Source organism: Gopherus flavomarginatus, chromosome 3 (genome assembly GCF_025201925.1).
Source record: "Gopherus flavomarginatus isolate rGopFla2 chromosome 3, rGopFla2.mat.asm, whole genome shotgun sequence".
NCBI lineage: Eukaryota > Metazoa > Chordata > Testudines > Testudinidae > Gopherus > Gopherus flavomarginatus.
This window is the reverse complement of record NC_066619.1, coordinates 195,901,001-195,915,598: the sequence shown is the minus strand read 5'-3', so window position 1 is coordinate 195,915,598 and position 14,598 is coordinate 195,901,001. Positions and strand designations below refer to the sequence as shown.

The window sequence follows — 14,598 nt, the reverse complement described above, 5'->3', positions numbered from 1 at the left end:
TTTTTCATTCAAAGAACCGTTTAACTAAAAAATTTTTGACCAACCCTGATAAATATCTATATTTACATGTAATCTTAGTAAATACAACTATTTACACAAAAGGGAGCTGTTCTCTGGCATTAGTCCTAACAAAAAATTGTTTGTATATTCACTCTAAAGTGGTTAAAAAAAAAAAAGTGTGTGAACATGGCTGAATCAAAAAGCAACTCAAAGTGACAAAGTTTGTGAATAATTTTTTTAACTAATCTCTCAAGGTTTACTTAAATTAAAGTTGTTCTTTTTCAGTTCTTCAGCTTAGCAGAAATTGTTTCCCTCATTTTATTAATTCACTGCATATGAAATTGGGTATTTTTACTACACAGAAGTCTGCACCATAGGTTTGCTGTTTTATACATTTCCTCCATTCCTGCTTCATATAGGTGCTGATTCAGGAAAGAGTCTCTATCCAGGAGAGTGCTTCCTCTCCTGAATTGGGGCAATATACAGTAGAATATGGGTGCAGTCTTGCAAGGTTCTGAGTACCTCCTGTGAAGTGAGACCTCTCCACTCGTATTGACTTCTGTGAGAGTAGAGGACACTCAATACTCTGCAGAATTGTCCATCTAGTTAGTTTTTTCATTGGTGCCCAAGGACTTCAATTCAGCGAATCAGCGGACTTCAGTTTTAACAGGACTTATGCATATACTTAAAATTAAAAGTAACTTGAAAGTTTTGCTGAACAGGAGTCTGGATGCAAACAACTCCATAGACAACAGTGAAGGAGGGATAGTTTGTGCAGTAGTTCTTAAACAAATTGTTTGCTCATATTAGTTAAAGAAATTGCTTATAATCATTTTAATAAGAAAGGGGCTTACATCACTGCAACTCTGGGCCAGATGTTACTTTTTAATTATCAGCTTTCACAGATTTATTTTGTTAAAAATGTATACTAACTCTAGCCACTCCTTTGCCTGTCAAGGGTACAATTTTTTTTAATTTTTTTCTTTTGAAGAAACAGGTTATAGTCTTGTCTCAGTATGTTAAGTGAAACATGCCTTAGGAGAAAGTAACATTAATGTATTTTCACTTGTAAAATATGCAGTGTTTATAACTACTCTAAATTTTAAATATTAACTTTTTATGTGAAAAGTAGGAATAAGTGGTCTTCATAGAAGCAATATTCCTCTGAACTCTAACTGGAGGAATACACAGGAATATCTAATACTATCCAAAAGAATATCCATATATTCGTAATGTGGACCAGATAATTGGTCCTTCAGTGGGTGAAAAGTAAAATTTTCTTGCTGTCTCCACTCATTTGTGAAGGAAATATTCTTCTTACTGTGAAAATCTTTGCACAATAACTGCCTGAGAAGAGAAATGTTTCCTCACTCCAAACCTTTGAGGAAAGAGCTCCTTAAACCTTATCTCATATTTAAACTAACAGATAAACCGGAGGGAAGGCAAGGGTTAAAGGGTGAGTGGGTTCTGTTTTATGACAAATGCCAACATAAGAAAGACATTACTGAGTTTCAACTTTATTCTAAGGTTATGCAGAAGAAAATTATATACATGCTAAAAGTACCTACAAACAATTATCAGTGTTTGGAAAACAGATTATTAAAATAAATATTAGGCCAGATTTTCCTTGGTCTTTGCTGGGGAAATGAAGGGTAGTCATGGGTACAAGGAAGCTGCATCCTGTAAAAGGCCAGGGACAACTAGAGAACTACTCTTAGGAGTGGAGGGTCTGTGCCTTCCATGAATGCTTAGGCACACAGATGACCTAAAAGGACTTATGGGGAGGAGACAGGTGCAGGGTATCAGGCTGTCCCCTAACTGGGTGACCCTGATCCACAAAAGTACTAAGGCACCTAAACCGCAGAGTTAGGCACCAGTTTTGGCTCCACTGTGAACTCTGTAGGCACTTAAACTCACTTGATGCCTAATTTTTCATGGTCAAAGTTTCCTCTGTGCCTGCATTTCTGCATCTGTGCTCTGTTGCCTTCCTCTAGGCGTCTGGATGCCTACCTCTTGCCTAAGCCCCAGAGCAATTTAAGAACTTGGAGCAGATAGATATTCATCTGCCTGAGTTGTCGGATCCAGTAGGTGTGCCCAGAGGCCACCTACCAGATCAGGTCTCATTCAGAATCTCACAGCAGGAGGTGGTGGTGGCGCCCACATTACGCAGTAACTATGAGCCCAGTGGTTAGAGCACTCACCAGGTTCCATTCCCCCCTCTGTGTCGGGGTGGGGAGGGGGAAGGGATTTGAACAGTGATCTCCCACTTCTCAGGAGAGTGCTCTAACCATTGAAGTATGGGATATTCTGATGTGGGACTGCCTCAGTCTCTCCTGTTTAAGTTCAACTGTGAATAAGGATTAGAGGAGGGAACTGGACCCTGGGTCTCCCACCTTCTGGCTGGGTGTCTAAAACACTGGACTATAAAGTCATTCTTTTCTCTGTCTCTCAGGCCCAATGTCTATTTAAGTGTCTACCCACTGTGGAACAATCAAATAAGCTCCTTTTAAACTCCGATAAGAGTATCTACACACAGACTTGCACTGGTGTAACTAAACTGATTTAAAAAAATACCCTTAGTTAAACCAGTCAGAGTTAGAGCGTAGAAAACTCCTGAGATACATACAAACGTAGGGGAAGTGTTTATAAGTGTATATGCATGAATGTGTGGACTTTTGTAGGAGAATCTGCAATATAATTCACCCTGTTATATCCATAAGTCATTCTTCTGTTTGAAGAATGTTGGTTTCTGAGAATGACTCTAGGTAAAGAGGCTGTGAGTTATTTTATAACCTAACAGTCATTTCAGTAAGGGTCTGAAGTTATGAAAGGAGCAGTTGAGCATAGTCCCCTCTCCTGTGGAGAATCAGGAAGTTTCAGAATGATAAATGGGTTTTCAGAAATAGGACTTTGGCAGGATGCCAAAAAAGTTGAAGTGGTAAATTATTAAAAGAAAATAGTGTTTAGAAACTGACTGGATTGGCACCAGCCAAAAAAAAAAAAGAAAAGAAAAAAGGAGTAGAAAGCTATGGAAATAAATCCATAAGTGTGTGTCTCTTATTTCTCTTTCATGGAATACCAAACCCACAACTGATTTGTTTTTCCCAGGTCCGCACCCGTGTCCTGTCTGAACACAAGGAGCCAAGATCTGATGTCGGGGTAAGTAATTTCTGTTAGCTATGCAACTACTAAACTTACTTTGCATTAGGAGTTGGGTTAAATTAATAGAGGATCGGGAAAGGAGTAATACACTCAGAGATTGATAGATTCTAGTGCATTTACTCCTTAACTCTAAACTTCAGGATTTTTCCTTAAGGAGGATTTTTATGCTGAGGCCAGTCCAGTTTTCTATGGTCTCTGCTAGTGCCTTTCAAGCAGTCTGGGTTAGATACAGAGCTTGGTGGAAGGTCAATCAGCACTGCCATAGCAGCTGTATTTGGAGTCTGAATAAGAAGTGACATTGATAATATTTAAAGAGTCTATTGTGGTACTGGCCTAATTTTGGGGGAGGAACAGAGTGTTCCGCCTGGGTTAGCACTGGCTGTGTGCATATCAGATAAAATTGAAATTCCACAGGCTTGAGGAGAAATGGCATCCTGTAATGGCGTCAGCACCCGTTTCTTGAGCATGCCCCTTTTCTCTGGCCAATAGTGCCTGCAAACAGTCTTTTCGTAGAGGTGGGGGGCATCCAACTCTTACGGATGGCCCCCTTTCTCTCGGTTAAGTGTGAGCCTGCTTTTCTTTTTTGGTCTTACATCAGGGTGGCACCTGCCTCTTGCGAGCACCCCACAGCTGCTGGTTCTCTTGGATGGTCTTTGGCAGCTCAGCCCTCCAGCCAAGCCACACATGCTGTCCCCTCCTTCCGGGGCATAGAGTCCCGAGTTCTTATCATTGCCCTGGAATGGGGCCATAGTTTTTGGCCTCTTTTCAGAGGCACTGCCTTCTTCAGACACCTAGCTGAGGCCCATCTTGGTACCCTCAACTGGTGTCAATTTCAGCAGCCTTCCCTGGGCTCAGTCTGCTACTAGAAAAGCAGGGCCTATCTCGGTACTCTTGTCTGGTCTGGCCAGGTTTTATGCTCAGTTCCCTGGGCTCAGCCTGCCCACACTGATCTTTCGGCAGCTTTCTGCTATTCTGTCCAGCCAAGCGCCTAGTCTTTGGCAGCCTCTGCTGGGCTCAGTTCTGTCTGGTGAGCTCTCTGCAGTGAGCTATCTGCAGTCCTGCTGTTCGCCTAGCCGGCCAGTCAGCCAGGCACCCAGTCCTCCCTCATCAAGCTCCACATAGCAACTGATCTTCTTTGCTCTGCTGCTTGTCTTATATAAGGCCCTCTGGCCCTGGATTGGCTGCTTCATCAGCCCCTCTGATTGGCTGCTCCTCTGCAGCCACTCTAGGCTGTCTGGTGGATTTCTCTCTGCTCTATTCTGGGGCAGGGTGATCCAGGACCTCTAGCAAGGGGCCTCTGGGCCTAGTCCACCCTGCCACACATCTCTGTTAAGATTTAATAATAACCCAGTGATTTCCCAGATTGTATTCTGAAGTATCCAGAATCACTCTTACATGTTGGCAGCATGCACAGGCACATAGACGCTCTTCTCTGTGGTTGGGAAAAGGGAAATATAGAATTTAAAGTGGGGAATTGGCACTAAACCAAAATCATTAAATCAAAAAACCTTGCAAACAGTTTAGATTGGGACATGTACAGTACCAAATTCATCTGTGATGGTGATATGTATATATAATAATAAATCCATGCTAGCAAATTATGCTGGTTCTAGTTTGTTTCCTGCTCTATTCAGCACTGGAATTCAGAAGTTGGAGGGGAGACTTCCCTGAGCTCCCCCTTTCTCTTTGTATGACCTTCCATCATGTGACCTTACCCACTTCTTGTAGAAATGAATCATGTTTATTACAGTAGTGCCTAATAGGCAACTGAAAATAGTGCCCCATTGTGCTAGGCTCTGTACAAACCCAGAGTAGTAGATGGTTCCTGCCCCAAATAGCTTACAATATAAATAGACAAGACAGACGCAGTAGGGCGGGGGGGAGGAGGGGAATGGAATGGGTATATAAGCAGAGTGAACATTGTGATGGTACCAAATGTCATTTTAGTTGCATGATACTTTCGAGGGGTGAGTTTACTTAGCATGTGGATAAGCCTAAATAGAAAGAAAAGTTAAGGGAAAGGGAGTGAGGAGGACAAGACAGAGACAAGGAGAGCAAGAGTGGCCAGTGTAAGTGAAGCTGAGGTGAAGAGACTGTGAGGGAGGGAGAGGGTTGGAGCAAACAGCCAATCAGCACAAGACAGAGAATCTCTAGTCAAAACATGTTGAACATTGTCTAAACGTCTCAGCTTTGGCAGCTTCTGCTCCTTCCTGCTGCAGTCTCAGGCTGGGTCTTCTCTGCACCTAAGGCCAGGTAGCTGGGGAAAGAGTCGATATTGGAGTCCCAGTGCTCCCATAGTGGCACCCATCTCCTCTGCACAACACTGGGTCCAGTGGCATGCCGGAGGGAAGGGTAGCTCTGGTTAAACCCTATTTTACCCCCTTCCCCACGTGCAGCAGTGCCTGCTTTGGCAGCTTTCTGCTCTTAACTGCCTGGAGTCAAAACATGTATAAAACATGCCTGTTTCTAACTGATGGCTAAACAAGAGCTGGGGCAGACAGCAGACTATGGACCGGAAAGATTTTTAAGTTGGTTTTTATCCTGAGGTGCTGAGGTCCTTGAACTACCAGGGATCATCCCTGGCATAGTTCCAACAGGATGCATTTGGAAAATGTGCAATATGGCAGCAGAGTTAAATCTCAGTGAGCAATCTGTATTTCAGCCTTTCACAGGGCCATTGCAGACATGTTTTTCTTTCTTCCTTTTTTCTTTGGCTAGGTAAGTGATTAAGTTTATTAATCAAATAATTCAATGCAAATCTCTTATAATTTATTATCACAAGTGTCTCTCCAGCACTAGCAAAATTATGGAGGAGCATTAGCTATTCTATAATTAAGGTTGTTTAAAGCTCAATTTTTCAAACCTCTCTAAACGACACATGTAAAATTGGATTGGTTTGTAAATTGCCATGACAATTTAGGGCCCAGGGTAAAGTTGGCACATCTATGCAAGCGCAGAAAAAGGAGCCTAAGGCCTGGTCAACATAGCTACATTGGTCAGAGGTGCGAAAAATCCACATTCCTGAGTGATGTAGCTATGCTGACCTAACTCCTGGTCAGTGCCATAGCTAGCCACAAAGCACTCTTTCAAATTCTAGGCCTGTTGCAAGGCCGGGTAACCCATTTCCATCAGTTCACTGGGCCATACAACATTTTTTATTATTATTTTGAAGGTATTTTTAAATGAATTGAAGAATATGAAACAGAAAAAAATGTTTTGGAATCTGGACAATTATATTGTATTAAGCAGTGTCCTAAGAGATCTGAGCACCAAGATGTAGTAGAGAGAGCCTGAAGCATGGACCTGGTGCAAAGCCTGAGGCCTGAACAAAAGTCAGTGAGTTATGCCATTAGCAACAGTCACGTCCTGGCAAAAGCAGCTGTTTGCCTGCAAGTCAGTGACTGGTACATGAACACGGCACCAGTATTGATAGCATTGCTGCAACACACTGAATATGTAAACACTTTCCAGCAGGCCAGCACAAGAACACCTCATCCTAGCACGCAATAAAATGGTTTGACAAAAGTGATGAATAGTGATATTTTGTCTGAACCATCAGGAGTAAAAGAACAAAGACGGGGTGAATAGGAATGTTTTGTCTGAAACATCAGAAGGAAGGTACAAGGGGAGGTAACAAACATCATGAAACATGTAAGGTGATACATAAGTTGTTTATCCCAGATTGTTTGTCTCAGTCTATAAATGTTGGGATACCTCACTTTAACCCTGTGGCCAGCCTAGAGAATAATGGAAGGTTCCGCCATTCACTGAGCTGTGTCTATTGTCACGGGCATACATGTCTTAGTATCCTTGTAGAGTCTGTCAGGTGCTATTACCATGCTTTATCGACAAACCTGGCCAGGCGCCTTTGTACCTTAACAGATCTTGTGGTCACTGGGCAGTTCAATTGAGGTCTCCTGTGTTAACTATCTGCGCAGAGCTGGGACAGCACACAAAGAACACACAGCCAAACATCTGATGACACAAGGCTAATTCCTGAGGCTCTGAGACCTTGCAGTAGTGTAGGGCCTTGTGAGGGGCCACCACAAATGGGCAAAATGTTTGTTTCTCCTCCTTTCAGTTCATATAAGGAATTGCACTATTAATGTGTATTGCAGTAGCACCTAGAGGCCCCAACCGAGATCAGTCCTGTTATAATTGGCACTCTACAAGAACACAAGGTTTACCATCCAAATTGCATATAAAAATACAAAGGAATGTTAAGATTGCAAAGTCAAGAACTCAAAAGTTAGGAAATGCCAGAATGAAGGTTGTATGAGAAATCTTAATTGTTCTCTCTTATGTGTACATATTATGATACAAGCTATGTCTTCTGTGCCAAAAGGTGTGTTTTTACAGTGAGATAGCGAACATGTTACCTATCGTGCTGTAAAATCTTAGCAGAAACAAGGCATTGTGAGAGGTATAGTGTTAACCTCAAATAGTTTCACTGAGGTAAAAACTACCTCTCCCTTGTCTCTGCTAGAATTTTACAGTGAGATAGGTGAGTCACTTAAAAATGCACCTTTTTGGCAGTGAAGACACAGCACAGTCTTTAATTACATAATCATACTATTTTACCCACTATGTTTCTATCTCATGTCTCCAGTCTGCCTCTTCTTTACTTCCTCCTTTTCGTCCACTCCTCCCCTCAGCCTGCCTCCTTGGCACCTTTTCTCTTTCTCTTGGCTTGTATGTTCTACACTACCTCCCTTCTTCCTTCCCTTCCTGCCTAACTGTGCAGCCAGGGATGGAAATTGAATCATTACATAGACATCAACATGAGCCCATAGGAGGCTTTGAGTTTGGCCATACTGAGGACTCAGTTTTAAACTTGTAAGCCAATTGTAGGGCTCTACATCTGGGCATTTAAATTGGCACTTAGGTTCCCAACTATGCATTTTCTGTGCCTAAAAGCCTGTCTGAGCACTAAATTAGGAAGCCATATTCGAAAATTCCAAGGGCCTGATTCAGACTGGACTTACTAAAGGAAGGCAGGATAGAACTCTTACCAGGTGGTGTCATACTGCAGCTGAGCAGCTCAGCTGAAACACATGTTGCTCTCCATTTTCCAATGGCTGAATATGCTACTTCCATATGGCCCGGGCTGACCCTGAGAGCACGTGACCAAGCTCAGATCCTATACCTGGGTTTTGTCATCTGCAAGCACATTGCATTTGCTGTTAGACCTTTCATTTTTGTTAGCCTTACAAAAGGAATAAAGAATAAAATTAATATTATGCAAAAAAACCTGCTTATTTGTTGAAGTTATTTGCATAGTTGATATGACTTAATGAAAATATCTGTAAGTTATTCACATCAACTTCCAGTGTATTTTTTAAAAAACCTTCATGGAAGACAGTTTTAGGTTATTTTCTTTCCGTGCTCATTGTCCCTAGGGTAAGAAGAACTCTTTTGTACAACTGGTAAAGTGAAGTTTTAGTGCTGAGCAGCAGAGGTATTGAGAGAGGGTAAAAAGTTCTCTTGAGAAAATGAAAAAATGTTTTGCATCCTCAAGGAAATCATGCAAAGGCTGACATTGGCAGAAAGACAACATATAGCATAACAGGTCAACAGAAATTTAGAAAATGTAGCTGGATGAGTATATTTCTCTTTATTTGTACTGGAATAAAATTGGTCCACTCTAGGTTGGAAATACCCAAGGAAACGTGCTTACAAACATTGCTATATACTCAGAAAAATACAGCATTTCTATTAATAAGTTGTATTGAGTCCGACATAAAAATAACTCCAGCAAGCAAATACATTAATATCTTGAGTTCAAAGATGATAATGCCTAAGGGTTTGAGGAACTACTGTAGCAAGAACAACATTGGTAAAACACTGAAGATTTAACATTTGTTGTGATACAGAAATCACTTGAATAGGAGGAAAACCTTCAAACTAAATGAAACTTTTCCTGCAGGTGTACATTTTACAGCCTGCTATTTGTCAGATTGTCAGTCTGATTGTTTTTAATGAAAAAGATGGGCTCCTGTCTGTAAAATCTGAGCTTACCAAATTATTGATAATGGTGTCACTGATGTATGAAAGTATTCTACAGGATAATACATCAAGCTAGTGGGTTCCAATTTAAAATTTCTCTCTTCCTACAAAAGACAGATTTGCAGGCATGGGGCTGAAAATGAAACGATTAAAACTTCAGAAATTAATGATGATGTCCTCCTTTCTCTCTCTTTCCCCTGTGTTTTGTAGCGAAACTTTCTTGGCTTGGCTACTTTTAAAGTAGGAGACTTGGTGAAGTCAAAGGAACAGCAGTTGACCCTTACCCTGAGGTAGGTCTTTTTGTCTATTGTAAAACATTTCAAACTAATAACCCATGACATTTAATGATTGCTGCTTGGCTGTGTTTGAAACTCAGAATTACTTCAGGTATATTAGATGTCAACCTCAAGTGCCTTTATTTCTACTATGCACAAAGCTAAAGAGAAATAACAATTATTTAAGTCAGAGCTTCCCATGTGTCAGGTTAGAAAAGGTTACTCGCTCTTTGATATGATCCCCTACAGAAAAATTGCAGAGCAGCTAAATTGAGAAGGTCCTTTCAAAGATTCCTGCAACAGGGAATATAAATCTTCTTCTCACTTAATTAATACATTATATTTTTGTACAATCCAAATGTTAATTTCATGAAGTGACCAGGATTTGAATATTTGGCATGTTTAAGTACACTGGGCCTGATTCACCACTGCCTTGCACCTTCTGTGATCACTTAGTCTGTAAAGTAGGTATGAAATGATACCAAATCAGAATTGCAATGCAGAACTCTGCTCAAATTTATATGACTACACAAGGTACAAGGCTGTGGAGAATCAGGCCCAGTGTTTTAGTTGTGGCCCTATATTAACATGAAGAAAGGATGAAATGGATGGGTTTGTGTTTAAAACAATGGACTGGGAATCAAGAGAGTTCAGTTCCCAGCTCTGACACAGACTTGTATATATAATCTTAGGCAAATCATTCAGGGCATAATCCATATCCTTTTGAAGCCAATAGAAACACTCCTATTTACTTTAAAGGCTTTGGATCTGGCCCTTAGTACTTGATTTTCAGAGGTTTTGAACACCTACAGCTACCATTGACTTCATCTGGAATTTAAGGTTCTCAACATTTGTACATATCAGGCTCTTGTTATGTTAGATCCTCTGATCACTTCCTCCTCCTGTTCCCCTTGGAGATGCTGCATATAGATGCACCAGAAATCCACATAAAACTAGATTTGGTGGCACATGGGTTGCACACCCCGTCTTGGCGCAGGTAGCCCAAACTCAAATGCATTTATCAGAACATCAGTGGTTTCATTGTGCCAAGGGCCTTCAGCACCCTTTTTGAAGAGGGCATAATTTTGGTTTTTATGTACCTACACTCCTATTAAAAGTAACAGGAGTTGCATGTAGACATGCGGGCAGAGGGGAGACCATGATGTATTGGCTTAGAGATCATGATGCATTGACAAAGTGTGTTGATTTTCATTCTCCATATAGCATAGAATCACAATATAACAAAATATTGGTTTATAGCACTAGCTTTAATGGGTTCCCAGAGCGTATTGGGTCTGAACTAAACTTTTGTAGGATTGCTTTTTGTCAAGTTTTGTTTTTGTCTCATACATTTTTTTGTACATTTAATAGTAAAAGACAGCAGTTTAAAACAATTCCAATTGAACTCCAGAAAATTAAATTGTAGATGTTAGTGGGTTGAAATTTAAAAGACATTTTCAAAAAAATATTATGAACGTTGATTAGTTTCTTGAGTAGGGCTGTGGGCCAGATTCACAGAATTACTCTTCTCTCATTATGTCACCAGGCAGTGCTGAAGAAGACAATACTGTCCATACCTCCTCAATGGCAGTAAAATCTGTCTTCTAACACTAATAATAAATCCCTTCATCAGCCAGTCTGCAATAATGATGGCATTCCCCATTCTCTGAAAGATCCTTCTATTTCAAGTGTATTACTCTCATTATGAATATTGCCACAGACATGTGCTCTGTTACCCATCCTGTTCATGTATGGGATGTCACTAGGTGAGATAGGAACATGTGCTATCCTTTGTCACTTCTGTATTGGGTTATTGTAGTGTGATTTCCACTGAGCTACACAGGGGTAAAAGAGGACAAAAAATAATGGTGCTCTTCTAATCTCTCCCCACAAAATTAAGCTCTATCCATCTGTGATGCTGCTCTCAGTAGATTGTGTAGATATTTTACACAGGCTCATACATGCTGTCTGAGCTCCACTGAACTCCTCAGGTTTGGCTTCCCCTCTGTGGGTCATGGGTGGCACCCTTGAGCTTGGTTTCTTCTTGACCAGAGAAGAGAATAAGAGGTGGTTCTCTTCTAGGCCTACTTAACTGTGGTGACAAAACAGGATGTCAGTCAGAGTAGATTGTGCAGAATTTCATAGTGTGATCCTTCCCCTTCTTTCTGACATGAGCAATAAAATATTTAACAAGTTTCATGCTTATAGTAGCATCTGAGTTAGTGTCCCATAGTGACATGTGGGGCAGTTCGTGGCTCTCAGAGCTAATGTTTCAGGCTGTCTGGAAGTTCAGGCAGACATCACCACATCAGTTCACCTTCAAAACTAGAAGTGAGTGTTTCTTTGCAAATGTAGCAGCTAGAAATGTACTTAAAAAAACCAAAAACATTTTAGGTTCTAGAAAACAGGAAGGCAGGCTGGGAGAAGTGCTGGTATGCCATACCACTGTATACTGCTCTAATTTGAGTTTACCCTAAAGGTATCTCTAAAGACCACTCCCACATCAGAACTCTGGGACAACTGGAACTAACCTTAAGGAAACAAGGGAGTTCACGAAGATTCAAGATAGACAGACTAGTCTTTATAGATTTACCTTTTTCTGAAGAAAATGTATGTGAAAGGGTCTCCCTGTGGTCTATACTGTACTGTACTACTTTATGAACATAAGATTGTATTCAAATTTCAGCATTTCATTTTGTCCTGTACTTGTTTCTCAATGTTCCAAGTATTTCAATACAGTCTGAACTTTTATTCAAGGATAGAGGGTAGGTATATTTGTCGTGTAGATTTTTAGTAATACAGTGATCTTTCCCCTTTATTATGTTGCCTCTTTTGACCCAAGTGGGTAGTCAACGTTTGGGGCCCTGCGGGGGAGTAAAAATAGATGATAGTCATGTATTTTTTTTTTTGAAGATTTGTTTATTTACAAAGAATGTACAGAGTCCTGTGTCTCTGAATGCGAAAAGAATCAAATAGCAAAAAACAGCACCAGAACGCTCTTTGCTGCCTGCACCCCTGATCCAGGAACCTCTCCACAGGTTTCTGCCAGGGTCAGATATGCTTTCAGCTGCTCTTTCTCGCACATGCGCATGTGCAGTCTCTCTCTCTCTCTCCCCCCCCCCTCCCCAGCCCTAAGTCTGGTCCACACTTAAAAATTAGATTGACCTCGCTACATGTTTCAGAGCTGCGAAAAAATTCATGCCCTGAGCAACAGACTAACCCGCAGTGTGGACTTGTGTATGTTGAGGAAGAATTCTTCTGTAGATCTAGATATTGTCTCTTAGAGAAGCAGATTAACGACATTGATGGAAAAAATCCTTCTGTCAATGCAGGAAGCATTTACACTGTGGTGCTATAGTGGCACAGCTGCAGTGCCATAGCTGTGCTGCTGTAGCATTTGTAGGGTAGATATACCTCCACTGTCTCTGCTTTGTCTTCCCCCACACCTATACCACCCAAAACATCACTCAGCAAAGCTCCTGAGCAGGTTCACACACTACTTTTTTCATGGATAGAGTTTACGCTTACAGTTGTGTTAATTGAAAGGTGAGTTTACACCTATCAACCTCAATTCCACAGTAAGGTTTCATCCAGTTTATAACACCAGCACCATCTCAGCATTACCCATCATTCCAATGAAGCCCAAAACAGTGACAAGCAACAATCTATCCCAAACAGAAAGAAAAGAAAATAAATTTAAAGTGATACAAGGTTAATTATTTACATTTGTACAGTGTCTTCCTGTTTTCATATCACCAACTCACAAAAATTTTATTCCCATCTAAGTGTCTGTTTTTTTTTCTACCTGGATTTACACTCTGACCCTTCTTTCCTAATTGGGAATTCAGTTCTGTAACAACTTTTCCATCCTCAACTTCCACATTCTCAGATTCAAGGGGTAGCCAAGCTAAAATTTTGTCCCCCTGATAGCCTTTCAAATGATTCTTATGGATAACTTCGGGTTTAGTCGTGGGACTTACTAAATCCCGTACACAACATCTTTTATTTGGGTCAGTACTCTATGGGGCACCTCCCAAGATTTATCTAGTTGAGAGTTCCTCCCTTCTTTCTTCTAAGATTGTGGAGCCAGACCAGGTCCCCTCTTTTTAAAGTTTCCCCATATGACCTTACATCATATAGCCCTTTCATTTTGTCAGAGGCTGTACTCAAATTTTCCCTAGCAAAGGTGTAAACTCTTTCAATTTTGTATTGTAAGATTTCTGCGGAGTCCAAATAGTCATACACTATCCTGATATCAAGATCCGCTCATTGTGAAGTTTTTAGTTGCTCTGAGGTCCATTCCTCATCCCCATTCCCATTCTTCCAGTGGATGAATCATGAACATGGGCCCCTCTGTAAATTAGAGGAAAAGAGAGACACACCCATCCCTTTTAGTAACAAATTCCTTGCTCTCCTACTTGAGGCAGTGTTTGCAAATAGCTTCCCAAAAAGGCTGTCTGGACAGGCATTACCACGCTTATGGCCAGACCTGTTAGCGGTTGTGAAATCATAGTACTGCTATTTCTCCATCCACGTGGCAAGCTGGCCCTCAGGATTTCTGAATATGAAGAGTCGTTGTGGGAAAATATGGTCTGTCCTGATCATAATCTTCTCCCTGTACAAGTAGTGATGAAACCATTCTATAGATTTAACCACTGCTGGGAGTTCTTTTCAGGTGGTGCAATCATTTCTCTTGGGAGAACTTAAAGTAAAAGTTTAATAAGCTATCACCCTCTCAAGTTCTTTGTGTTTGTGTGTTAATACTGTCACCAAGCACTAGCATCTGTGTCCAATATGAATGGAGTTTTGAAACATGGATAGGACAATACAGGAGTAGTCAGCAGAGCATTTTTAACTCTGAAAATGCTACATCACTTGCTGCTGACCACTGAAATGGTTTACCTTCTCACAACAACTTGTGCAGTGATTTTGCAATATAGATAAATCCACAAATGAACCTCTGTAATAGGAGCAGAGTCCTGTAAAATTCTGCACATCAGTAAGTAGGCCACTCTCACATTTCCAGAGTACCAGATATTCTGGTATTTCCAGGAACAGTGTGGACCTGTTCCTGTTGGCGTGATCCAAGGCCCCTGGGCATGGCCTCATATGCACTGTCATATGGGTGTGCCTTTTGAAGACCACACTGCCCCAC

The 14,598-nt window shown here is 41.0% G+C and overlaps 1 protein-coding gene across 1 annotated transcript in view; it reads left to right on the top strand.

Annotated features, from left to right (window-relative positions):
• INPP4B (inositol polyphosphate-4-phosphatase type II B) overlaps positions 1-14,598 on the top strand; it is a 508,181-nt gene that overhangs the window by 271,353 nt on the left and 222,230 nt on the right. Inside the window, exons 9-10 of the mRNA XM_050946302.1 lie at positions 3,109-3,159; positions 9,379-9,458. Coding sequence (XP_050802259.1) covers positions 3,109-3,159; positions 9,379-9,458 — 131 coding nt within the window. The remainder of the gene's footprint in view (positions 1-3,108; positions 3,160-9,378; positions 9,459-14,598) is intronic.